The sequence below is a fragment of the Chlamydotis macqueenii genome, chromosome 6 (genome assembly GCF_036417535.1).
Source record: "Chlamydotis macqueenii isolate bChlMac1 chromosome 6, bChlMac1.mat, whole genome shotgun sequence".
NCBI lineage: Eukaryota > Metazoa > Chordata > Aves > Otidiformes > Otididae > Chlamydotis > Chlamydotis macqueenii.
The window spans coordinates 44,497,533-44,523,327 of NC_141561.1; the positions used below are offsets into that span (position 1 = coordinate 44,497,533).

General features: G+C 57.1%; 1 protein-coding gene across 1 annotated transcript in view; it reads left to right on the forward strand.

Moving 5' to 3' along the window:
• The first annotated feature begins 21,317 nt into the window (after positions 1 to 21,317).
• LOC147600356 (axonemal central pair apparatus protein HYDIN-like) overlaps positions 21,318 to 25,795 on the forward strand; it is a 39,122-nt gene continuing 34,644 nt past the window's right edge. Inside the window, exons 1-3 of the mRNA XM_086751246.1 lie at positions 21,318 to 21,390; positions 24,440 to 24,503; positions 24,685 to 24,943. Of these exons, the coding sequence (XP_086607372.1) occupies positions 21,318 to 21,390; positions 24,440 to 24,503; positions 24,685 to 24,943 (396 nt within the window). The remainder of the gene's footprint in view (positions 21,391 to 24,439; positions 24,504 to 24,684; positions 24,944 to 25,795) is intronic.

Consider the following 25,795-nt stretch of genomic DNA (forward strand, 5'->3'; position numbering starts at 1 on the left):
CCATCGCGGTTCTGGGAGCACCACAAGAACTGAAAATGGATAATGAGCCCGGGTACCGCAGTGCCACCTTTGAGAATTGGTGCACTGCATGGGGAATCCGGCACGTGTTTGGCACTCCTGGAAACAGCACGGGTCAGGCCTATGTTGAGCGGGCACATCAGACCCTGAAGACACGGCTACGGGCTCTTAAAGAGGGGGGAAACCTGACGGGACCTGAACTTTGTCCCCATGCGGTACTGCTACGTGCCCTGTACAGTCTCAGTCACCTAGAACGCCGTGCCCAAGACCATCAGTTGACGGAGAGGGCTCCCATGGGCATGGTCTTTGTCCTCAAAGAGGACGGGTCGTGGACCACAGACCCTGTTCCCCTGCTGGTCCTAGGACGAGGATATGCCTGTGTGCAGACCCCTGCGGGGCCACGGTGGTATCCTGCTCGATGGGTTAAGCCGGCACTGGGTGACCGCCACTGTCGTAGTTCAGCCCCGAGTGGGACCAGACTACGCAGTTTCTCTCTCACTCCCCCCACCCTCCGAGAGAACAGGGAGAGATGATATAAGAAAAACGGCTCGAGGTTTGAGATAAGGACTGGGAGAAATCATTAAACTTACCGTTACGGGCAAAACAGACTCAACTTGGGGAAAACTATTCATTTATTACTACAAACAGCAGGAGAATGAGACAGAGAACAAGATAACCTCCCTCCACCCCTCCCTCTTCCCAAGCTTAACACTATCTCTACTACCTTCGCCCCCCCCCGCCCCCCGGGAGCAGCACAGGGGGGAAGAGGGAATGGGGGTTGCGGTCAGTTCATCACACGTTGTTTTACGCCACTGCTTCATGGTCGGGGGAAGAACTCCTCACATTCCTCCCCTGCTCCATTGTGGGGTCCCTCCCATGGGCCACAGTCCTTTGTGAAACTGCTCCGGCGTGGGTCATCTCTTCCACAGGGTGCAGTCTCTCCAGAACAGCTGTCCCAGCAGGCCCTTCACGGACCACAGCCACCTTCAGGCATCCACCTCCCCCGGTATAGGGTCCTTCATGGGCTCCAAGTGGATCTCTGCTCCTCCGTGGACCTCCACGGGCTGCAGAGGGACAACCTGCTCCACCATGGTCGTCACCACAGGCTGCAGGGGAATCTTGGCCAGGAGCCGCGTTACTCCTCCCCCTCCTTCTTCACTGACCTTGGTGTCTGCAGCCGTTCCTCACAACAGGCTGGCAGATGTCTCTCAGGATCTTTTTACATCTTATTCACTTCTCATCTCCTCTCCACTTCTTGCACCCAGGCCAGGCCGAGTTGGGCCCAGTCAGCTGCCTGGCGGGAGGCCAGAGGGTGAGGCCTGCAAGGCCCACAAGGCTCGCGCCTCCCCCTCTCTGCCCCCCGCTCAGCTTCTTCACATCTTCTCTTCTCCCTTTTTGTTCTGTTTTCCCCTACTTAAATACGTTATCGCAGAGGCGTTATCAGGGAACATTCTGCTACCAATCGGCTCGGCCTTGGCCAGCAGCGGGTCTGCCCTAGGCCCGGCTGAGTCCACTGAACAAAGGGGAGCGACTTCTAGCAGTTTCCTACAGAAGCTGCCACCTTAGGCCCCCCTCCCTAAACAAAACCACGACAGCCACTCATAATGAACAAGGCTGTTTGCTACTAACATATATTCCTGTCGTTTCAGATGATACCACTCCTGCTCTTAAGTGGTGGGGATCTGGAAGCGGGTTATTGGCAGAGGTATGCCGAGCAATGGCACTCGGACATCTGTATTCTGATGCATGGCCTGGCTGACCCAATCATCACCTGTGCAGTAGGTTTCCGCACGTCCCCTAATGGCACCTGCATCTAAGGCGATGCCAGCTACAAGAAATGCACATTGGCTGACATATCCAAAGGAGTCAGCCTCTGGAACTGCAAATACAATTTCACAACGGTGGACGTTCAGGTCAATTTCTCAACGAACTGGAATGCCACGGTCCTCTGGGAAAATTCAAACAGCTTCAACATCACACTTCACAGTGACGTAAACAGTACAGCCAGCAAATGGACCAGGTCAGAAAAACGTGTCATGGGCGGCTGTTATCTGTGCGGCACGTTTGAGCTGCTAAGGAACGCTACTCCCATTTCAGCCGCGGAGCTCCAACCACCTTGGATCACGGAAGGCATGATCCAGAATCGCTCGGTACCATGGCTCTGGATAGGACCGCCTGGTCTGTCGAAGTGCCCTATAGACTTTTTACTGACAGACGGCGTGCATAGATGGTCTTTTCCGATGAAAAGCTCTAGCAAAGGCAGTGAGGTGGAGACTTGTATGCTTGTGCCTGGGTACCAACCCCCACAGAACATCCGCCTCCCAGAGCCATGGTGGCTATTCTGTGCAAACGGCACTGGCTGGAAGACGATAGCGAAGAACACAACCTACGGCCTCTGTTCTCTTGGGCTGTTACTTTGGCCCAACGAGCGTACGGCGGCCAGAAAAAAAGCGAGAGATTACAACACAGACAACAAGCATCGCGGCAGACTGCCAAGAGCGCGTCAACCTGCCGAAGTCCGGCCTCCGTATTTTCCTCTCCATGTTTCTGCCTCCTCTCCTTTCGGCCTGGACCGCCAATAATGTTGATAGCCTTGCCTGCATTGTGGCAAAGAACGCAAACCGTACGAAAGAAGTTATTGATGTGCTCACGACAGCGTTGCAAATCTGGAAAGATGCACATACACAGGCTATTGATTATGCTCTTACTGCATTGGGCTCTGGTTGCTCTGCATCGCTGCCGCCAGCCCTGGCTTCCTACTGCTGTGTTCGCGCTAACGGCACAGTCGAAAATCTCTTAGCTCCTGCTACGGCAATGGGCCAGGAACTGGGCGATACCTCACAAAAAATTAGGTACCTAAATGGATTCTCTTGGAGCTGGACCTGGCTCACAGGACTCATTGATACCATACTGACGTGGGTTATCATTGGCCTCCTCACTATTTGCCTTTTGCCTATGCTTCTCTGATTCCTGGAAGGTATGATCCGCAAACATGTTGTAGGCATTCATTCTATGATGCTTCCAGTAGATGTTGACACAAATAAAGAGCGTGAAGAGTCAGAGGCACAAAAACCCGAGATAACTCTCACATACAAGCAGCTCTAATAAAGGCAATTTGCTCAATTAGGGAACTAGCAACAAGAATGTAGAGATTATGAAACGGTAATGGGGGTACACCGCAGGGCATAAAGAGGGGGGAGATGCGGGATACAGGGCCAGGCGGGTGGGAGGTGCCTGCGAGCACCAGGGGGTGGACCTAGGGATCACAGGGTCAGGGGGCGGTCGGGTGTACGAGTAGCGGGGGGTATATAAGGCTTTGTGACGCAGCAGTAAATTGGCATTCAGAGCTAGACACCATGTGTCCGTCTCTTGTGTCCCTGCATAGGGAGGTGTGCAGATGGACGGGCGCCTAAGCCGTGTTGCCGATCGGGAGGCGACACTGACAGACAGCAAAACCACCTTCCCCGATGTGTCTGGCAGCCCGGCCAGCAGCACCTCCTTCAACCAAGTCCCTGACTTCTTGGAGTCCAGGCTGGAGGGGGGCTGCCCCAAGGACCGCCTGGCGAAAGCCATGCTGGGGGATACCGACCCCTGCTGGGGAGTGGCGGCCTCCCCCTCGCAGGACCCTGAGGGGAAGCAGGGCGGGCTGGCGGCAGACCTTCCCAGCTGGCTGCCACTGAGCCCCTGGGAGACTTCCCGGAAGAGCTGGCCAGAGACTTCTGCGGAGAGCTCTCCAGAGAGGTCTCCAGAGATTTCCGCCGAGACTTCAGAGGACAGTGCTGGGGACAGTCCCCGGAAGGCTCCTCTGAAGTACCTTTCAGAGGGTCCCCATCTAAGCCCCCTGCGCATCCCACTGCTGAGTCCCCTGCCCAGCCCCCCGGCTCCTCCCAGCATCACCCGCCATGCCTGGTCCAGCTGCTGGAGGAGGTGCTGCGGAGGAAGCCCCAAATTCGCTTGCTACGGCTGCCGGCCAGCATCTCCTGCCAGCTGGCACCCACAGCAGGAGAGGCGGGCGGCAAGAAGGCCAAGCGCCCCGCGCCAGCCAGTGGCTCCAAGCCACAAGAGACCTCCCCGTGGGACAACAGCTCACCCAAGCAGAGGAGGCTGTGCCACGTGGGAAAACGCTCGGAAGCCCCGTGGGAGGGGAAGCCAGACAAGGACGGGGTGGGGGCAAGGAGCAGCAGGCAGCAAGCGGGCAGCAACAAGCAAAAAGCAATGGATGGCAACAACGTGCCCAACAAGCCAGCCAGAACCCGGGGGGCTGCCGGGGGGAAAGGTGCCCCACGCCCCCCTGACCGCTGCTGGTACCTGGACAGAGAATGAGAGGAGCACGAATCCCCCACAACACGTCACCTGCACTCACCCACTTCAGCCCCAGCCCTCTCCCAGACCTCTTCTTCTTTCTTAACTCGTTACAGGTTGGATGTTTGTTTCCTAGCACCTCTGTCTGCGGCCATTCCTGCAACAGGAGGGGAGGGGCTTAACGCAGTCCCTGCCGCACGAGTAGATCTGACCCTCCACCTCTGCCCCCAGCCTAGGAGGAAACCCTGTGGGTCCGCATGCAGACGCTTGGTCAAAACCTTAATGCCCAGACTTGGGGTAAGGTAACCAGAAAGAGCTCTTAAAAATCTGTCCACTCCCATGGAACCACAGACCATTGCACAGCAGATGCCACTTGAGCCTTGCAGCAGGAAAATTCTTCTGTAGCCCTGAGAGTAGGACCAACCCCTCTGGGACTTGAGGTGCTCACCCTGCAGCAAGGAGGTGTCTGTGCATCCATTCATACCGCCTGCTGCACCCGCGTTAACAACTCAACAAACCAAACACCGTGTCCGGGCCATTTCAAACATCTTCAGCCCAGCTTCAGTTTAATCTCTGCTGTGAAAAGGCCCAGTAGTGGGGTCCTCAAAACCTCCTGCACTTTCCGGGGGACAACACAAATCTACAAGTGGGCTGTAAGCGCAGGCGGTGCCTGAAGGAAATGACAGGAATTCAGCTTCAGAGCTGTAGATTTCCAAGGACTGCTTCACTCCAGCGCCAGGCCACCAGGCCAGGCCAGTCGTTATTCATTTTAAGCTTCATCGCACTCTAGGAATTGCTAACTGCTGCTTCATTCTTTCCCCTCACGCTGCGGAGACCGCTGCTGCCACTCTTTCCTTCAGGAAGCCGTTCAGGTCACTTCACAGCCGCACAGAGCGACGGGATGAGTCAAGGCAGCGGCTGAAACGTAAATAGGCAGTCTCAGCCGCGACACGCGCTCAGAGCCAAACCGCTTCTGAGCTCTGCTGCACTGACTGAGCGCACTGGTGAGTCAGGGTCACCCTGGGGAAGCCACCAGAAGCCGGTACCTTCTGCTCCAGCCCCGCTGCAGCAAACCCCGCTGTCCCAGCATCCAGCCCAAGGAGCAGCGGCTGTCCTGGCTGTCCCCTCTGGAACCCACGGACACACTCGCTGTCCTGGTTTCGGACGCTGCGGGCGAGGAGAGAGCCCGTGGCGCGTGCCCAAACGTGGGCCTGAGCCATCAGCAGCCCGAGCTGCGCCCCCCTGGCCAGAGCAGGCAGCCCCCCCAACACGAGCAGCCCTCCCCGGGCCGGGCACCGCGCAGCAGCACCCACAGCCGGGCCTGGCGCCGCCGCCACAGCCCAGGCTCCGCCCAGAGCCGCCCTGGCCGCGGGGATCTGAGGAGCCAGCGCCGGCCTGGGGCACGCAGCCACCGTCGGGGAGCGGGCGGCCACAGCCCCGGGCCTGCACCTGCGGGTTGCCGGCTCTGATTGGTGCCCTGGGCTGTCACTCTGCCCGCATCTGCCTCTGATTGGTACCCGGGGCTGTCATTCTGCCCTTAGCTGGCTCTGATTGGTCTGCAGGGCTGTCACTCTGCCCTCCTCTGCCTCTCATTGGTTCGCTCGGCTGTCACTCTTCTCTTTTCTGGCTCTGATTGTTGCCTAGGTCTGTCACTCTGCCCTCGTCTTGCTCTGATTGGATCCTTGGGCTGTCACTCTGCCCTGGTTTGGGCCTGCCCTTCCCTGTGTGGATGCTGCCTCTGATTGGCCCCCGGGGGGGGTCAGGCTGCTGGGCTGCAGTGCCCGCCCTTCACCTGAGGCGCTGCGTCCTCTGATTGGCTGCGTGGGATGTGCCCCTTGCCCCTCCCATCAAGGGATGGGTCAGGCAGCTTATCAATCGTGCGCGTGCTGCTCTCCCGCCAGCCGTGATTGGTGCCGCCGGCACGCCCCGCCCCGGCAGGCGGCCCAGCTCTCCTGGCTGTTCCCACCTTTCCTGTGGGCCTCCCAGCCTGAGCGGGCGTTTGGGTTTTGTACCCCCTGGCTCCCCGCGGCGAGAGCCGCATCCTCGGCCACGCTCCCTCCCTGAGAGCCCCGGGCCCTCCCCTCAAATAGGCAAACAAGTGCATCTGCAGGAGCCCGGGGGCAGCTGCGCCTGCGCTCCAGAGACGCCTGAAGCTGCCCTGAGCCCCAGGAGGCCCTGGCGCCTCGGCCTGCGCTGGGCCCTGCAGCCCCGCGGGGCCTGGCAGCGCTGGGGAGCCCCCGGGACAGAAGGGAGGGGCCGTGGTCGGCCCCCCTGGGGAGAGCGAGGGCTCCGTCCTTCCTTCTGGCCGCAGGAGGGTGCCCGGGGCGGGCACAGGGAACTGACTGCCTGCGAAATAGCGCTTGATTTGGGAGACTGACTGCGAAATAGCGCTTGGTTTGGGAGACTGACTGCGAAATATCGCTTGATTTAGGAGACTGACTGCGAAATATCGCTTGATTTAGGAGATTGACTGCGAAATATCGCTTGATTTAGGAGACTGACTGCGAAATATCGCTTGATTTAGAAGACTGCCTGCGAAATATCGCTTGGTTTAGGAGACTGCCTGCGAAATATCGCTTGATTTGGGAGACTGACAGCTTGCGAAATATCGCTTGATTTGGGAGACTGCTAGACAATGCCTAGCAATCCTGTTTGCCTTGAAACTCACTTCAGCTTGTCAGGGACTGGAATTTGTCAAGAAACTGGTATTTGTCAAGGACTGATATGTCTAGCAAAGGACAGAATGTCAGTTCAGATTCGGTCAGAAGTGGGAAACTGCTGAAATGCCCCAGTGAAAGGAGAGCGTGGGTGAACGACTGAAGCTCATCTCCAGGAAGATCAGACCCCTGGAGAAGGGAACGACCACCAGAGACAGCTCTGAAATGCTAACGCAAGTGGTTTTTTAATAGCCCCGCCTCGCTCAGGCACATGTATGTCTGTATTGTGCAATCCTATGGATGTGTGTACCTGCACCAGATAAATTTTGGATAAAATGTGCTGTCGGTGTGCGTGCTTTTGGAGGAGCGATCCCCCACACACCCGGCGCCAAATAAACATGCCTGCTTTGTAACTCACTCCGAGTTGTAGAGTTTGATCCGCGCGTCACGCTGACCCGGGGTGTCCTTGCAGCAAAGCCCCCGTTGCCCCACTGGAGCACAAGAACCCGGAGGGGAGGAAGGGGAGAGGCGCGTTAGGCAACCTGCCCCCTCCTGAGACAGCCCACAGCACGAAAAAGCACTCGCATCCTGCCAAGTTTGTCCCCGTGCACAGAGGTGGGCACCTCCTGTGTGCTCTGGGCTGGCACAGCCTCCCCGAGTCGTGATCTGGAAAGTCTCATTTTTAAGGGACAATGTGTCTTTCATTACCCACAGCAATTTATTTCGCTGTCCCATACCCGCGGTGTCAAAAGGAGGGCAGGAAAGCTGGTGGCGGGGCTGGCAGGCGTGTCCCAGAGGAGCAGCTGAGGGCTCTGGGTGGTGCACGGCGCGGAGCCATTGGGCACCAAAGCCAGCTCGGGTCGGAACCAAGAGGTTCCCCTCGTTTTCAGGGCCCAAAGCGCCATTTGTAGCACCAGCCCATCCTGTCAGTGCCCACCGCCCCACTTTTAGGGCCAAAATCCTCACTATTCGGGTCCCAACCCGTCTGCTCTGACCCCCGGCCTTTTCTGGGGGCCCAAATTCCACCCTGAGGGCCTAAACGCGGGAGGCCCAGCCCGTTGCCTGGCAACGCCCGCCCAGAAGTCAGGGGGGCGCCAGTGGGCCCAGGACAGCCAGTGCCATTTGAGTAGGCGGGGCCAAGTCACGTGATTGACAGTGAGCAAAGAGCCAATCCCAGGAAGCATCGCCCCAGGGCAGGGCGGGCACTGTGCCTGCAGAGAGTGACAGCCCGGGCCGCCAATCAGATGGAGGCCGAGCTGTGCAGCGCAGCGGCCTGGCCGGCAGAAGAAAGAGGATTTCTTGCGCGCTGAGGCCAAATTCACCCGCTGGCCTGTGCTCCTGCAAGAACAGCTGGGCGCAGTGCTCTGCAGCGCACAGTGTGCCCATCCGTCCCCAGCCTTTCCGTCTGCAGCGCCGTCGGTTGGCGTCAGACCAGGCCAGAGGCCGCTGCTGCTGCTTCAGCCCCAGGGAGGTGGGGTCCCTTGAAATGAGAGCGCTGGCGTGTGGGCAGTGCCAGCCACGGCGTCTGTGGGGACACAGAGCTGTGCCTGTGGCTGAAACGGCCGCTTCTGCCAAGCTCGTGGGCCCCGAAGGGCCCCTCTGGGCCTGGATTTGTGCTGTTGAGCCATCTGAATTCTCCAGGTCCTGGCCCAACTGCCCTTGTGTGAAGCCCTGCCTTGTGCCTACAGATCCTTTGGCTGTGTGACCCTGCCCCATGTCATGAGCCAGGAGGAGTTCCCAGGGGAATACTGCTGCCCTGAAGAGAAGAGGTGAAGGTGCTTCTCTCTGCTGCTAATGTAGCTCCCGGCCAGAAAGACTGACCTGCCTCAAGCTGCTGCAACCTCTGTCAGGTCTTGCGGGGTCTTCATCTGGATGAGAACATGCAGGGAAATAACCAGGCCGTGGTATCCAGATGGCAATGTCTGCCTGGTGAAACGGGGCTGAAGGCGCTGTCCTTTGTCTGCTGCTCTGAGGCTGACGGACGGAAAGCAGTGGCTGGGAAGAACTGCAGGTCATATCTTGCCCTGCTGACCCGACCTGGGAGCCCTGTGTTTCCCTGTGTCTGGCTCATCTCTGCAGCAGTGTAGGGAAGAGAAGGAAAAACGGATTGGCCCACAGGTAACATCTGACTCTGAGCTGAAAGGATGGTGGGCGGAGGATGAGCTCAGGCCGTGCTCAGGATCGCAGTGCACACGCTCCCAGGGGAAGCGCGTTAATGACTGCGGTGCTTCTCAGGGCCAGTTCATGAGGCAAGGCCTTTTTGTCTGAGAGGAAACGTGGGGAAGATGAATAGCCGACGCGCTGTTTTTAAGTATTTGCCACTTGGACGTCCCGTGGGATTTGCCCAGGGCTCAGGGTTTGCAGTGTCGTGGACGGATTCTTACTGAAATAGCGGCGATGCTCCCTGTGAAGCAGAAGTTAATCTGCAGAGACCTGGTTTGGAAGTGCTCTGGTTTGCCATCTTATGCAACTGGAGTTTCCCGCTGTGCTCGTGACGGCCAGCCAAGCAGTTCTGTTTCCTTAGGTGCAGAAGCATCTCTGTCCGTGAGATGAAGATGAGGGATCTGAGCCACAGTCAGCAGGCACTGACCTCCCTTGAGCCCCGTGCCAGAGCCTGCCCAAGAGCCCTGGGCAGGGGCACTCGGGTGAAACGCATCCGTTTGAAGGGAGCCCCGGTGCGCAGAGCGATGGAGCGCGGAGGCCGTGTGGAGCTCCTGGGTGAGGGAGTCAGGGGGAGCCTGGGTTCAGGAGAGAGTGGAGAGCTGTGTGTGTCAGGCTGTGCTTCTCGGGGTGCTTTGTGAGAGCGACAGGGCCGGCTGTGCTGGGCTGTGCGCGTGGGTGTCAGCCTGTGCCCAGAGCCCTGCCACGGGCAGGCTGGGAGGTGCGAGGTGCCAGCAGAGCAGGGCAGCGGGCTGAAGCAGGGTCCAAGTTATCACCAAGCGTGCCGGAGAGAAGAGCAGCTGGCCCCTTCTGAGGGCAGCGCTGGCACCTCTGTGGGCTGTGTGGGACTTGGCTTTTGGCATATTGGGCCAGAGTGGGTGTTTGCAGGTGGTGTGTGGCTCTGCTCACGGTCAGTCCTGCAGGCTAGCTGGCTTGGTCTGAGCCCTGGCACAGGTGATAGAGCTGGGAGGAAGCCTTTGGGTCCTGCCATGAGTTTCTCTGGCCGCTGCTGTGTTTCAGGGTAACACCCCGAGGGATGTGGCTGTGCTGGAGCGGGGAGGCTGTGCTGGCGGCAATGTCAGAGATGCCTGCAGTGGCCATTGTGTGCTTTCCCTGAGCTGCTGTTGCTGCTGTGAGATGAGGCCCTGCTAGCCAGGCGCTCTGGTGTGCGTGCCCCAGCAAAGGAGGGAGGTGCGGCTGGTTTCTGTGGTGTTGGGGCAGCAAGGAGCGGGTCAGAGATCCCTGCTGATGGCGTGCGCTGCTCCTGCGGGAGTGGGTGGGCGCTAGCGTCCCCGTCCCCTCTGCCTCCGTGTCCGCCATGGTGTTCCAAACCCACCTCCTCCCCTCTGTGTCCCTGCTGTCGCCATGGCGGTGTTGGGATGCCCTTGTTGCTACGGGAACGAGGGCAACAGTCCGGCTGAGAGCTGGGATCAAGCGGGTGAGTGTGCCTCGGTGTCCCCGCGGCGTGGGAAAGGTGAGGGATGCTGGTGAGCACCCCCGTGCTGACGTGGCTGCGTCTTGTCCCCTCTGAAAGAGGGAGGGCAGCCGTCGGTGCCGCTGAGCCCAGGCTGCTGAGGGTCGGGAGGAGGGGCTGGGGAGCGCGGCTGGGCAGAGACCCAGGGCTGTGGGGGAGCTCGCGGAGGGCTGACACCCCCTGTCCCACGCAGCGGTGTGGGGGCACCCCTTGTGTGAGAGGGGGGAGAGAGGCAGGGCTGCGCCTGGGCCAGGGCCACCTCGGGCCTGACAGAGCTCTCCTGGGAGCAGGTTGTGCTCCCCTCCTGTGGGATCCCTTCCCCTGCGACCAAGCTGCTTTTCTGGGGGAGGATTTGAGGGGTGAGGTGGCCTGTGGAGCAGAGTGGGGGCTCTGCTGCTGCCTGAGAGGCACCTGGGGGCGGCAGCGCTTTCCGTGTCAGGGCCTGGGAGCTGGAGCCCCTTCTTCCCCCGCAGAGCTGGACAGGGAGCAAGCTTTGCTCCCCAAAAGACAAACTGCCAAAACTTCTTCCTTTCTTCCCATGGGATGCTGATGTGACTGCATCCAGGCTGTGGGTTAAACGTGGAGGGGACAGAGGCTGCCTGCCTCGCGGCTGCTGCTGTTGCCCTCCTCATCTTGCACGTGGCCTTTTGCATGTTCTGGCTCAGCCTGTCAATGAGGGGTGAGATTATTTGTCCTTGCTCTGTCTATAAAATGCGGTGAAGGCTTATGATGAGAAGTGCAACAGCTGGCCCAGCTGGAAGGGACTGCAAAGCTGACTCACCGCGACTCCCCTTGCGTTTTAAACCCGTGGGTGATTTTCTGGGAAGCAGTTCCTGCGTACACCTAGGGAAAACAGCAAGGCTGGACTGCTCCAGGAGGGTGCAGATTGCTCGTACCCGGTTGTCCAGCCTTGCCCCCCTACTGAAGGGTGGGAAAGGACTCGGTGAAGCCAAAGTGTGCTCTGTAACACCTGGGGCTTACAGCCAGTGCTGTAGCAGTACAGCAGTAATCCCGTACATCCAAGATTTTTCCTGTCCTGGCAGCCAGTAGTGTGTGTGTGCTGGAGAACTGGGTGCGAGGCTGGAGGCAGCCAAGGTGGGGCTGGGGGGTGGTATTCCTGCCTCTGCTTCCGGTGGGTTCCCTGTCGTCAGTCTGGCACCTTTGGATGCAATGCGTGGTTCTGTTCTTCCAGAGGCTGAAAGGCCTTTGTGAGAGCTGGGCATGAACAGGCAGAACTGTTTCACTGGGAAGGTTCTGAAGCTGGAGGCTGATCCAGCTTGGCTTGGGTGGAGGTTCACAGGACCATTTCAGACAACGGGGCTGATGCCTGAGCTCTCAGGGTCCTGGCTGGTGAAGGCAGCTGGTCAGGATGTGTGCGTCGTGCAGGCTGTGCTGTGCACGTCGAGTTGATGCTGCAGAAGCCAAGAGACAGTTCAGAACGGGAGAGAGGGTGGTTTTTCAGGGTGCTGGCAGTGCCCCTTGTCCCAGCATGGCTGTGCAGTTCCCTGGTAGATTAACAAATCCTTGCGTGTCAGCAGAGCAGAGGTTCGTGTGCTGTAACCCCCAGGGAGTACAGGATTGGTCATTGCATCTGAGCTCTCCTTTGCAGGCCAGGGTAAGTGTCATGCCAAAGCATTTGCTGTGGAGTGAGATGTGTCCTGTGTGGAGACAATCTGATACCTGTAGTGTTCTTCTCTGGGCTCCTCTCCTCAGGAGGTCCCGAATACTAGGGCTCAGACCCATCTCGTCTGCCCTCCCAGAACAGGGACTCGCAGAGACGGACACATTGCATCTAGCTCCGAATGCCGATTTATTGCTGCGTCACACAGCCTTATATACCGCGTGCCACCTGTACACCCGACCGCCCCAAAAACCCACGACCTCCCTAACCCGCCCCCTCTCGCCCCTGTTTGGCTTTCCCCCTTTTAGTTCCGCCTCCCTACCGCCCCGCTTCTGCTATCCTGTATTTCTCCCCTCTTTATGCTTGGTCCTTCTGCTGTAGCGGTTGATAATTTGCCATAGCATAAGTGGTCATAGCTACTTTACTAGCGACTCCTTCCACCACGCGCATCAGCATTTTTAAGAGTAATGGCAGTAAACACATTGCTGTTAAGGTGATTACTAAAATCGTCAAGCCCATAGATGTTACGTTTGACAACCACCCAGGCAGGCTGAACAGCCCTGAGAACCACCCCCAGTCTTTTTGGATTCTTGCTTTGTTGCCTGACTCTGCTATCTGTTTTGCTTGTTCCCGCACCTTTTCGATGGCTGTCGAGGCGTTCTTGTCAAAGTCCAGGCAGCAGTATTCTCTTTTTATTTCTTCTGTTGTGTCTTCACAACCGATACCCAGTCTGGACAGTGTATAGTCCATAGCTAGTTTTAGAGTCATGAGCGCCTCGCCGTGCCCTTCCAGGACATCCGCTAGCGCGCTCACCGCACTGGCCGTGCGATTGGCATTTTTCAAAGCCCAGCACGCTGAGTTTTTCAGACTGCCCGTGTTACGCACAATTTGCGGCCACGTGAAGAATGTCTCGAAGACCATCTGTGTCGTTCCGGTCAGGCTTATCTGGTCGTTGCAAGTTGGGTCTAATGGAATGCTTTCTCGTCTTGTTCTGTTGCTTGCGGCGCTTTTGGTCGCCCTTATGGTTGTTGGGGCTATGGCCAGGAAACCGCTGCTGCAGGGTCCGCCCCGAGGCCTCAGCGGAATGGTCGGATACACCATGCCTGATCCACAAATGAGGAACATCCCTTCCGGCAGTCTTAATGGCCGATCGTTAGTTAGTGTCAGTTGTATTATGGTGGCACAGCGTCTGTTTTTGTAGATTCCCTCAATTCTGCCGAGAAACTCTAAATCATTGGGGCCAATGTCTTCCCAACGGGCGTCTTCACTGATGGGGAGAGTTGTTTTCGCTTATGTGCTGTTGAACCATAGCCAGCCCACCGTGGAACCTTTTGGGCGCATCGTCCCTAGGGTCTGCCATCTGATGTTTTCTCCTGTTGGCACCTCTTTCCCACTGAGGATTAAGGCAGCCGTAGCGAATCCACTGAATTGTCTATAATCAGTCCATCCACTCCTATCGATCCAGCCTTTAGTCCTCTGAATCCAGCGATCCGAGTCTTTGAATATACATATGTCGTTATGATTGCAGTTTTCGTTTTTCATCTTCCAAACGCTAGCGAACCATTTGACATTTTTGTCTTTGCTGTACCGGTCAGACATATTTCCAGTCTCCGACATTCTGATATTCCGTACTTGTATCTGTGGTGAAGTAAGCCATTGACTTGCGTTGCCTAGTCGGTCTGAGATGTTGCTAAAGCGTACCCCGATGGCACAAGTGGTGAAAGGTGCTCCCACGCTTTTCAGCGCCAGGCAAACCTAATGCTCATGAGTGTACGATGCAAACTCCTCCCAGAAATTTGTCGCTGTTGTTGGGACGATCATGATTGCTGGCAGTCCCAGCAGAAGGCGTTGGCTGCTCACCTGTCAAGACAAAACACACTCTTGGCTTTCATTATTAGGGCTTTTACAAATGCGTTCACAGGTTTTCTTAGTCGCTGGGTGTTGCATTCACAAGAGCTGGCCGGATACCGTTTCGGTCCTGATGCTGTTTGTACGCAACCATAAGCGCGTCCCATTACCAGCAAAGGCACCGGCTTCTTCTCCCACATTCCTGAGAGGGGGTCTCTTACCTGCACTATCCCTATAGGGTGCTGTGGGCCACCAAAGTGGTCTTTAATGCGTCCCTCCAGATGATTTAACGAGGACAGTGCTCTATGTAGCATTGCGTGAGGACACCCCTCCTCCCTCTCTAGTCCTCCCCCCTCTTTAAGGCATTGTAGACGCTGTTTGAGTGTTCGATGGGCTCTTGCTACTATTGCTTGTCCCTGGCTATTACCTGGGATACCGAAAGAGTGTCGTATCCCCCACCTGGCCAAAAATGCAGCAAAGGTCTGACTGCGGTAGCTGGGGCCGTTATCGGTTTTTACTTCTACTGGAACTCCCAGTACCGCGAATGCCGCGCGGAGGCCTCAAACACAATGTCATAGAATCATAGAATCATAGAATGGTTAGGGTTGGAAGGGACCTTCAAAGGTCTTCTAGTCCAACCCCCCTGCAAGGAGCAGGGACATCCCCGACTAGATCAGGCTGCTCAGAGTCTCATCCAGCCTGGCCTTGAACGTTTCCAGGGATGGGGCATCACCACCTCTCTGGGCAACCTGTTCCAGTGTTCTATAACTCGCATTGTAAAAAATTTTTTCCTAATTTCTAATCTAAATCTACCCCCCTCTATTGTAAAACCATTACTCCTTGTCCTATCGCAACAGGCCCTACTGAACAGCCTTTCCCCATCTTTCTTGTAGGCCCCCTTGAGGTACTGGAAGACCGCTCTCAGGTCTCCCCGGAGCCTCCTCTTCTCCAGGCTGAACAGCCCCAACTCTCTCAGCCTGTCCTCATAAGAGAGGTGCTCCAGCCCTTTTATCATCTTTGTGGCCCTCCTCTGGACCTTCTGCAACTCCTTCTCCAACATCTTGCCGTTTGCCCTGTTTCGGCCGTTGCCCAAATGGCTCCACGGCAGGTATCTACCACTACATGAAGGTAACGAAAGCGACCAAATATGGGGTATTCCGTGACATCTCCTTGCCAGAGATCTCCCGGTTTTAAGCCACGGGGATTTACTCCTGAAGGGAAAGTGGGGAGTGACGTGCAGGCCTCGCATTCTTGAATGATGTGCCGTGCTTGCGCTAAAGGAATATGGAACAAATTTTGCAATGCAATTGCGCTCTGGTGGAATTGAGCATGCGAGGCGCGTGCGAGATCTAAGGACGAGATTCCCACGGCCATGGCGCAGGCTTTGTGGGCTCTGCGGTTTCCTTTTGTTATAAACCCAGGTAAGGAGGTGTGACTATTGCAGTGCATGATAAACACGGGGCATGCACGTTCACTCAGCGCCTGATACAGTCGTAGCGCCGTGGGGGTGCGAGCCCCACAGCAGTCTTTACACAGTTGTGCCATGCAAAAGCAGTATTGGCTATCTGTCACTGTATTGACCGGGCAGGCAGCGAACTGCTGGAGCGCTGCGCACACTGCCGCGAGTTCCAGCTGCTGTACTGAGGGGGTTTCAGGTGAATGTACCACACGTTGTTGCCATTGCTTCCTCTGCAACCAAACGACCCCATACTTTGCTGTTTTTCCTGCGGCGTCTGTAAATACCGTCGGCCCATTTACCGGCCGAGTTGCAATGAGTATTTTTGGTAAGACACGAACCACCGCCAGGATTGTGCCTACTTTTGTGGGCGCAGAGCCGATTAGCAGGCCAGGACAGTCGGCTAAGGCGGCTTGCACTGCCGTACTATGTTGTATAACATGGTGGAGGGATGTTGCCTCCATTTCTACCTGGATTTTCTGAGGTTCCTCCCCGCATAATTGTGTGATCTTTTTCCAGCCCCAGGAGATGGCTCCGGCCAGTACTGCTGACCACTGGGGTAACGCCACTCTTGGAATTCCCACATACCCATACATCAGGGGTGCTTCCGGCAAACCCTGAAATATGAGTACGATTGCTCCCTCTTTTTGCAGAATGATGTGGCGTCCCATCTCCTTTTGCGGGTCCCACCGCCGTAGTCCGCCTTCCTGTAGTCAGCGGAAGAAGGTGGACAGCAGGTTTTTATGCCGAGCTATGCGGGGCTGCAAGATCTTGAGTCCCTGCCAGTTCGTCTGTGAACGGCTTCATCTCTTCGGGTGAAAAGAGGGTGAATTGCCGCAGCCATTGGATTGCCCCCACCAGTTTTTGCATGTCATTTAAGGTATGCACTTTAGGGTCTTCTATTACTATCTTTTGCGGAGAGATAAAGCATTGTTGAATGCAGGCCCCCAAGTAGTTCGTGGGACATCCCTCTTGTCTTTTTCCGGGGGCTACTTGGAGTCCTGCTGACTCCAAGGTCCCTACAACCTCAGCACGCAGAGTGCTAGGCCAAGGGTCGGCTGCTGTCAGGATGTCATCCATGTAATGATACACAGCCCACTCTGGATGTTTCTGGCGGAGCGGCTCTAGTATCGCAGCAATGCATAACTGGCATAAGGTGGGTGAATTTGACATCCCTTGTGGGAGCACCACCCAGTGATACCTTTTTGCGGGTGCCGCATTATTGGTAGTGGGGATGCTCATCGCAAATCCTGGAGCGTCATCTGGGTGCAACGGAATACTGGAAAAACAATCTTTTAGATCGATTACTAGGGTGTGCCAATTATCCGGTAACAGGGAAGGCCAGGGAAGACCAGGTTGTAAAGGGCCCATGGCTTCTAACACAGCGCTACCGCTCTCAGGTCATGCAAAAATCACCACTGACCTGACTTTTTCTTTATAAGGAACACCGGGCAGTTCCATGGACTCGTGGTAGGGACTAAATGTCCTGCTTTTACTTCTCTGTCCACTAATTCGTGCAAAGCTGCCAGCTTCTCTTTTGTGAGGGGCCACTGGTCCACGCAGACCGGCTTATCGGAAACCCATTTCATCCGCTGGCAACTCACTCCAGTGGCCCCTAACAAAAATGTTCCCCAGTGACAATTTGTGTTTGCATTTGTGAGAGGACATCCCTTCCCACCAACGAAATGGACAAACTCGGGAGGACGTACGGCCGACATCGGCCCTGTCCCTTTTCTCCTTCTATCTGAATTGTAATCATTACCTCTGATTGCCTAGCAATCGCCATCCCGCCTACCCTCCCAGCTGTCGTGCTGTGCTCAGGGGCCAGTGTTTTGGCCAAACACTGGCCGGTACCGTGGTGATGTCCGCTCCCGTGTCGATCATTGCTGCAACGCGTGTTGTTGGATCCTTACAAGGCCCCGCTGAGCACGTCAGCTGTAGGAATACCATGGGTCGGGCGCCTTTCACCTGCATTGCTAGGCCTACTAACGGGCACTCTCCCGGTATTTCCCCTTCTAGCCCTACTGATTCTACTACCACCGTGTGTCCATTCGTTATTTGAGGAGGGATGTCCACCCCCCAAGCGTGTGCTCCCGCCCCATATACCACTGATCCAGGCTCCATGGGAGAGGTTATTCGCGCGAGTCGAATTTCACCGGGCGCGACCGTGATAGGGGCACATGTTAGTTTTCCTCTTGGTTGGGCCCCGGCCAGGGTCCCCTCCAGGGAATGAGCGGTGCCGTCAGAGTCGTAGCTTGGTCTCGGTTCTGGGCCCGTGATCTTGTCGCAGCCACCTGGGCCCGCGGTTGGCTGCGGCTCCCGTTTCCTGCCACGATATTCCTTCCCTCTGCACCTTTCCCCACCGCCGAGGCCTGCTTTCGTTGTTTGCAGCTCCGGGCCAGATGGCCCTGCCCCCCGCAGACCCCGCAGCGGGCAGGCGATCGCACCCCGACCTTTCCTTGTTGGGGCGTTCTCTTTGCAGGTGTCCTTCTCCCCCACACCCAAAGCACTTTGGTCCTCCTCCCCCTGCTGAGAGGCTGCAGAGGTGGCTGCCGCCAACGGCGCTGCCTCTTGTAGCTTTTCGAAATCTACCCCAGCTTGTAACAATTCCCCGAGACTTGCCTCCCATGGGAGACGAGCCGGTGCCTGTTTAAAACTCTGCATGCAGTTTGTTCCTACGGGATCTTTTAGCACTGTGTTTTTGCCCCATCATCTAAATTACTCGCCTCTATAGCCGCAGACAGCCGATCAACGAAAGCCCCAAAACTTTCCGTCGGTTTTTGTTTCATCAGGGTATACGCAGGGCAACTACTTATAAGCGCTCCCATTTTGTCCAAAGCCTTGCGAGCGGCAGTCGGCGTCGCCATCAAAGTACCCAACGGCAGATGGCACAGGACCTGCGGGTCTGTGAAGGCCCCCCTCCCCGCTAGCTGCTCCTTCGTGGCCCCACACGCGGGGTGCGCAGGATTATGCTGTGCCTCTAAGAAAGCGCCCTCACAAGCTGCTTGGAAGGCGTTTTCCCAAAGCATACATTGTGCCGGGGAGAATATTGCTCTGGCCATCTGTCTGCAGTCAAAAGCACTCGGACAGTTTTGGAATACCCTATCTAGGAGCAGTTGAGCCGGCCCCCCTTGTATGCCCCCCTCCTTTATCTCTTTTTGCAGCTGAACCAGAATTTTATAATCTATAGGATTCCACACCGGCCCCCCCGGGCCCATGGTAATCGGGTATAACAAGGGAAGGTCCCCTCCCCCCGCTTCCAGTCTGCAGCCCGCCAAAATGCATTCCCGCGCTCGCAAACGCCAATTTTCTGCAAGATCCCCTAATTCCCCCAACTTTACCCCCTCTGCTGCTTCTGCTCTCTGAGCCGCTTGCTGGACACTCTGGGCTGCCTGTTCGGCCTTTTCCACCATCTCGCTCGGTTGCCCCATAAGATCTATCATTTTCCTCACCAAGTCCTGTCCCCCACCCGCTTCTCCCTCCTGTTGTTCCCCCTTTTTATCCGCCTGTTCCCCCCCCCGGCCCAAATACGCCGGTGGCGCCGAGGCGTCTAACGGCTGATTTGTTCCCTCCTTCTGACTCTGACTCCAAGAGGAGAATGGCGGCGTGGGGAACGGAGTGGGGAATGGGCCTCCCCCCATCCCCCTTCCCTCCGCGACGGGGTGCGTCCACCCTGGGAATCCTGCTATTCCCCTGACAGAGTTATTTTTGTTGAACCCCTATACTGAGCGTGTTTTTCCTTTTCAGCCGGCGCTAACAGTGTCTCCTGCTCTCCGGGGTTTTCCTCGACCACCCCCCCTTTCCCCGACTTGTCCTCCGACTCGCCCTTCTTGCTCTCCTTTCCTTCCGCGGGTGTTCCCGTCCCTTCCCCCGGGTCAGCGAGGTCCACGACCGCGGCAGCTAGCGTGTCGCGGTGCTCTCTTGGCGCCTTAAAGGTATCTCGCACAGCTCCCCATGCCGAGATTAGCCCTGCAGCCTCCTTGTTTCCCGCACAAGCCGATTGAAACAACTCCTCCCCCGCCTTTTCTAATACGCTCCGGTCCAGGCACCCCCTGGACTCGAAGCCAGACCACGCCGCATCATCCACTGGAGTAGCGCGCGCGTCTGTTTCCCATGCACCTCCGTGCCTGCACGAGATGCTAATGTCTTTAACGTGCTCACCACCGCCTCCATGGATGCCATGGTTATCCCGGGTGCCACACGCGTTCCCGAAGAGCACGCGCTACCCACTTTGAGAACCCTTCCTTTCTTCCTCTGGAACCGTCCTTCTTCTCTTGTAGCACACAGCTACCTCAAAGACCCCTTCACCCAGCCGGGCCTTTATCACGTCGGGGTCACCACTTGTAGCGTTCTTCTGTGGGCTGCTCTCCTCAGGAGGTCCCGAATACTAGGGCTCAGACCCGTCTCATCTGCCCTCCCAGGACAGGGACACGCAGAGACGGACACATTGCATCTAGCTCCAAATGCTGATTTATTGCTGCGTCACACAGCCTTATGTACCACACGCCACCTAGACACCCGACTGCCCCGGAACCCCGTGACCTCCCTAGCCCGCCCCCTCTCGCCCCTGTTTGGCTTTCCCAATTTTTGTCCCGCCTCCCTACCGCCCCGCTTCTGCTATCCTATAGATGGAGTCTTACTGAAATAGCGGCGATGCTCCCTGTGAAGCAGAAGTTAATCTGCAGAGACCTGGTTTGGAAGTGCTCTGGTTTGCCATCTTATGCAACTGGAGTTTCCCGCTGTGCTCGTGACGGCCAGCCAAGCAGTTCTGTTTCCTTAGCTGCAGAAGCATCTCTGTCCGTGAGATGAAGATGAGGGATCTGAGCCACAGTCAGCAGGCACTGACCTCCCTTGAGCCCCGTGCCAGAGCCTGCCCAAGAGCCCTGGGCAGGGGCACTCGGGTGAAACGCATCCGTTTGAAGGGAGCCCCGGTGCGCAGAGCGATGGAGCGCGGAGGCCGTGTGGAGCTCCTGGGTGAGGGAGTCAGGGGGAGCCTGGGTTCAGGAGAGAGTGGAGAGCTGTGTGTGTCAGGCTGTGCTTCTCGGGGTGCTTCGTGAGAGCGACAGGGCCGGCTGTGCTGGGCTGTGCGCGTGGGTGTCAGCCTGTGCCCAGAGCCCTGCCACGGGCAGGCTGGGAGGTGCGAGGTGCCAGCAGAGCAGGGCAGCGGGCTGAAGCAGGGTCCAAGTTATCACCAAGCGTGCCGGAGAGAAGAGCAGCTGGCCCCTTCTGAGGGCAGCGCTGGCACCTGTGTGGGCTGTGTGGGACTTGGCTTTTGGCATATTGGGCCAGAGTGGGTGTTTGCAGGTGGTGTGTGGCTCTGCTCACGGTCAGTCCTGCAGGCTAGCTGGCTTGGTCTGAGCCCTGGCACAGGTGATAGAGCTGGGAGGAAGCCTTTGGGTGCTGCCATGAGTTCCTCTGGCCGCTGCTGTGTTTCAGGGTAACACCCCGAGGGATGTGGCTGTGCTGGAGCGGGGAGGCTGTGCTGGCAGCAATGTCAGAGATGCCTGCAGTGGCCATTGTGTGCTTTCCCTGAGCTGCTGTTGCTGCTGTGAGATGAGGCCCTGCTAGCCAGGCGCCCTGGTGTGCCTGCCCCAGCAAAGGAGGGAAGTGCGGCTGGTTTCTGTGGCGCTGGGGCAGCAAGGAGCGGGTCAGAGATCCCTGCTGATGGCGTGCGCTGCTCCTGCGGGAGTGGGTGGGCGCTAGCGTCCCCGTCCCCTCTGCCTCCGTGTCCGCCATGGTGTTCCGAAGCCGCCTCCTCCCCTCTGTGTCCCTGCTGTCGCCATGACGGTGTTGGGATGCCCTTGTTGCTACGGGAACGAGGGCAACAGTCCGGCTGAGAGCTGGGATCAAGCGGGTGAGTGTGCCTCGGTGTCCCCGCGGTGTGGGAAAGGTGAGGGATGCTGGTGAGCACCCCCGTGCTGACGTGGCTGCGTCTTGTCCCCTCTGAAAGAGGGAGGGCAGCCGTCGGTGCCGCTGAGCCCAGGCTGCTGAGGGTCGGGAGGAGGGGCTGGGGAGCGCGGCTGGGCAGAGACCCAGGGCTGTGGGGGAGCTCGCGGAGGGCTGACACCCCCTGTCCCACGCAGCGGTGTGGGGGCACCCCTTGTGTGAGAGGGGGGAGAGAGGCAGGGCTGCGCCTGGGCCAGGGCCACCTCGGGCCTGACAAAGCTCTCCTGGGAGCAGGTTGTGCTCCCCTCCTGTGGGATCCCGTCCCCTGCGACCAAGCTGCTTTTCTGGGGGAGGATTTGAGGGGTGAGGTGGCCTGTGGAGCAGAGTGGGGGCTCTGCTGCTGCCTGAGAGGCACCTGGGGGCGGCAGCGCTTTCCGTGTCAGGGCCTGGGAGCTGGAGCCCCTTCTTCCCCCGCAGAGCTGGACAGGGAGCAAGCTTTGCTCCCCAAAAGACAAACTGCCAAAACTTCTTCCTTTCTTCCCATGGGATGCCCTTGTGACTGCATCCAGGCTGTGGGTTAAACGGGGAGGGGACAGAGGCTGCCTGCCTCGCGGCTGCTGCTGTTGCCCTCCTCATCTTGCACGTGGCCTTTTGCATGTTCTGGCTCAGCCTGTCAATGAGGGGTGAGATTATTTGTGCTTGCTCTGTCTATAAAATGCGGTGAAGGCTTATGATGAGAAGTGCAACAGCTGGCCCAGCTGGAAGGGACTGCAAAGCTGACTCACCGCGACTCCCCTTGCGTTTTAAACCCGTGGGTGGTTTTCTGGGGAGCGGTTCCTGCGTACACCTAGGGAAAACAGCAAGGCTGGACTGCTCCAGGAGGGTGCAGATTTCTCAGACAATCTGATCCCCACAGGAGTCTTCCTGTGATTTCCAGGAACTTGGAATGGGCTCTTGACAGGAGCCCCTCAGGAGTGGTACGGCTTCGCTCACCTGCTGCTCTGGATTCAGCCATGCACAGTCAGCTCTGACCGCGCGTCTGGCTGCTGGCTGCTGCCCTGGGGATCCACTCATAGTCCTTTGGGTTCTGCTCTTCCCTTCCAAAGTCGCCAGCTGCGTGGGAGCTCTGATGCATTGTGAACCAAAATGAAATGTGGGCCAGATGCCCGGCCAAGAGTGAATAAAAAGGCAGAGCTGGTGCAAGTTGGGAAGGCAGGAGAGCAGAGGGAAATGCTGGGAGAAGAGACAGTCGTAGTGTAAGGCCTTAAGGCAGGAGCCATAGCTGTACATGACAGCATGTGGAGCTGTGGATCTCCAGCAGCCTCTTGGAAGGGAGCTTGGTCCACCTCAGTGTCAGCTGAGAGTCGGCGTTTGTTTAAAGAGCGAGCAGGAAGGTTTAACACCAGGCTCCTGGTCATTCTCTCAGCTGTGCTGGAGCTTTTGCACTGAATTGCAGGGTGACAGTGCCGCAGGGAGAAAGCACAGAGGAACTGGAATAAAAGGTGATAACAAAAGGGAAATCGTGCTGCTGTGGAGTGGGCCGTTGGCCTGGCAGGGCATGGTGGTCTGCGCTGGGTCCCCCTGGGGAATGCAACGCCTGGCTCCATCCAGACAGCCTAGCACCATTCCTCTGTAAGAGTTTCTCGGGTGCAACGTCCTGCGCGGCTCGTTGGCAAGCTTTGATAAATGAGCTTTGCCAGTTAGCAGCCTTGCAGATTCACCTCCGGAGCAGAGCCATCAGGTCTCCTTTTCAAGCGAGCTCCCCTGTGTCAGCATGAATCCCAGGAGAAGTTGTACATTAATGTCAATGAAAACCTGCCAGCTGCCAGCTGGGTATGAAGGTGTTGGCTGGGTAGCCCTTGGCTGACGGCAGAGCAGTGGGTGCCTCTGAGGCTAGTGATGGGCTCCGCACGGGATGCAGAGACAAGAGAAGAGGGTTGGTGGGATCCTACGTGGTCGCTGAGGCCACTTCTCTTGTCTGCCTTCCTGGGGTTGTGTGGATCCCTGGCCTTTGAGACAAAACTGCATCTGGTGCTGATGTTTGGGTGGTTTCAGGAGGCTCAGTGGCTGTGGTCTCTCTGGGGGAGCAGGCAGAGCTCTGCTGACAGGTTTTGCTTTGGTTGTCGTCTTCCAGAAACAGAAGTGAGTGCTTCAGTCCTTCAGGGGCTGTTGAGAAGCGCTACCTAACTCTTGGGAAAGAAGACTTTGGTGCTTTTGATCAACCGGTTTTGCAGAGCTGTTCTTCATGCTCTCAGCAGTATCGCCCAGCCACGTGGCTGCTGCGGTGGGATTTGAGCAGTCCTGGCTTCCTCTGCCCTTGAGCCTTTGTGCAAACCTGGCCACCCTTGTTGGGGAGCCAGCAGCGATAAAGTAGCTTCCCTTGGCGCGCGCTCCAGAAGAGAGACTGGAGGGGGAAATAACCTTCTCCTGAGGATGGGCATCCCTTGGGTGGGCAAAACCGGGTTATTGAGGTGAATCTATTAAAAGACACAGTGAGTGTTTCTTGTACACGAAGGAATCCATTTCCATTGCATATTCATTTTGCTTTCTGTCTAGCTGTAGTTATTTATCTTACAATGTCACTGCAGCGTTAATCTCGGGGAAACGTCTGTTGATCCTGTGTTCTCACAGTGCGTCTTCCTAAAGCTCAAAGCAGCTGCACTGTTGAGGCAAAGGGCGGTAGGTGTGGGGCAGTGGCGGTTGGCTGTTCCCTAAGGGATGGGGGGCCGATGTGGATAACATTGGTGCCAGGGCAGGGACCCCACCACGGGGGCCAGCCCAGCATCCAGGTGGGCAGATGAGGCTGCAAACCCTGCAGCTCCCAAATAGCATCTTCAGAGGAAGCCAGCTGAGGCAGCAGCTCCCAAGGGGAAGGTGAAACGGCAGCCAAGCTGTTCCGCCATCCAGGCAGCCAGGACAGGCCAGCTCGGCATCCGAAGCAGCGAGACCTGCAGGAAGCACCTTGGAAAAATGCTCTGGGTCTCAAGCGCCAAAGGCTGGTGTTGCTCTGTCCACAGCAACTGAGATGATGTTCTTCACGCAGCTTTTCTTCCATGAGGCAAACAGACCAGCTAGTGGATGGTGATGAACTTAGGGGCAGCCAAGGTCTGGCTTTTGCTGAAGCTTTGAGCTGGGTCAGCCTTTTTGGAGGTGGCTTTATTGCGCAGTGTGCAGTGCGCTAAGGCCGTGGGGGTGCTGAGGCTGAGGGACTCCTTGGAAATGGCAGCTCCCATGACATTTTCCATCTCTGCTTCTCTTCTAGCTTGGTTCCGTGCTGCTGTTACTCTTTCAAGACAATGAAGAAAGGAGGACACACTCATCATCTCTGTGGGACAATGGAAGGTTTTGCCCCATCTCACCGGTGTGACCGTCTGCCTGCCATCCCAGACACCAAGGGCAAAGCTTCCTTGCAGAGCCGCAAGCCTGCCTGCCCTGTGTTTAAGCTCCATCCTCCGAGGATGGAGCTGATGCCAGGCCAGAGCATGGAGATGGTGCTGGAAGGCTTCTCCAGCACTCCCCAGGTGAGGTTGCCCCGAGGGCTGAGCCTTTCCCATCAGATCACCTGCGCTGGGACTTCTTCTGCAGCCCCTTGACATTTCCCTGAGAAAATGAGCAAGTGCTTTCAAGGAACTGTTGTAGTGACACAAGCAAGCTGCCACCATGGCGGTACCAGTTGCTTTCCTTGCTGGCCACCATCAGTTGCTAAGGCTTTTTCATGTTTCTGTAGCTACCATAAACCCACCTTGCTGCTAGCAAAAGATGGGCAGAAGGAAGCATTACTAGCTCAGGGGCAAACGGCAGGTTACGAGGTGTCACGTGCTGAGGTGGAAGGGAAAGGCAGAGAAAAGATGCTACACTTTGACTAGGAGCACAGGCAGAAAGTAAAGAAAAATGCAAAAAAAAAATGCAAAGCTTCTGGGGGAAGCAGCGAATAAAACAAAACACCGGTGAAGGGAGGGAGTGTCTGGGAACGACATTTTTTTCCTCTGTAGACAAAGATGGACAGAGGGCTGCTCTAGCTCTAAGTCCTGGAGGAGAAAAACAAGCACATTGTGCCAGCTCTGGTGATCACAGTGACGGTCCCCACGTGGGAAACTGTTCCCAGGGATCACTGTATTTGACAGCTTGACTTTTGTCAGTGTTTCCATAACTGCCTGCCCCAGTCTCGCAGCCAGCCCCGCTGTCCCAAGGGCAGCCAGGTCTTGCGGCACCCTTGGATGGCAGCTCAGAGAGGGAAATGTCAGCAGGATTGCTGGCTGTTCTCCTCCCAGGCCCCTTCTTTCCAGGGGAAATCCAGCTCCGCAGAGAAGCTGCCGGCTAACCCTGCTGCGCATTCCCTGCCTGCAGCATTCCTGGGCACAGATGTTTAAGCG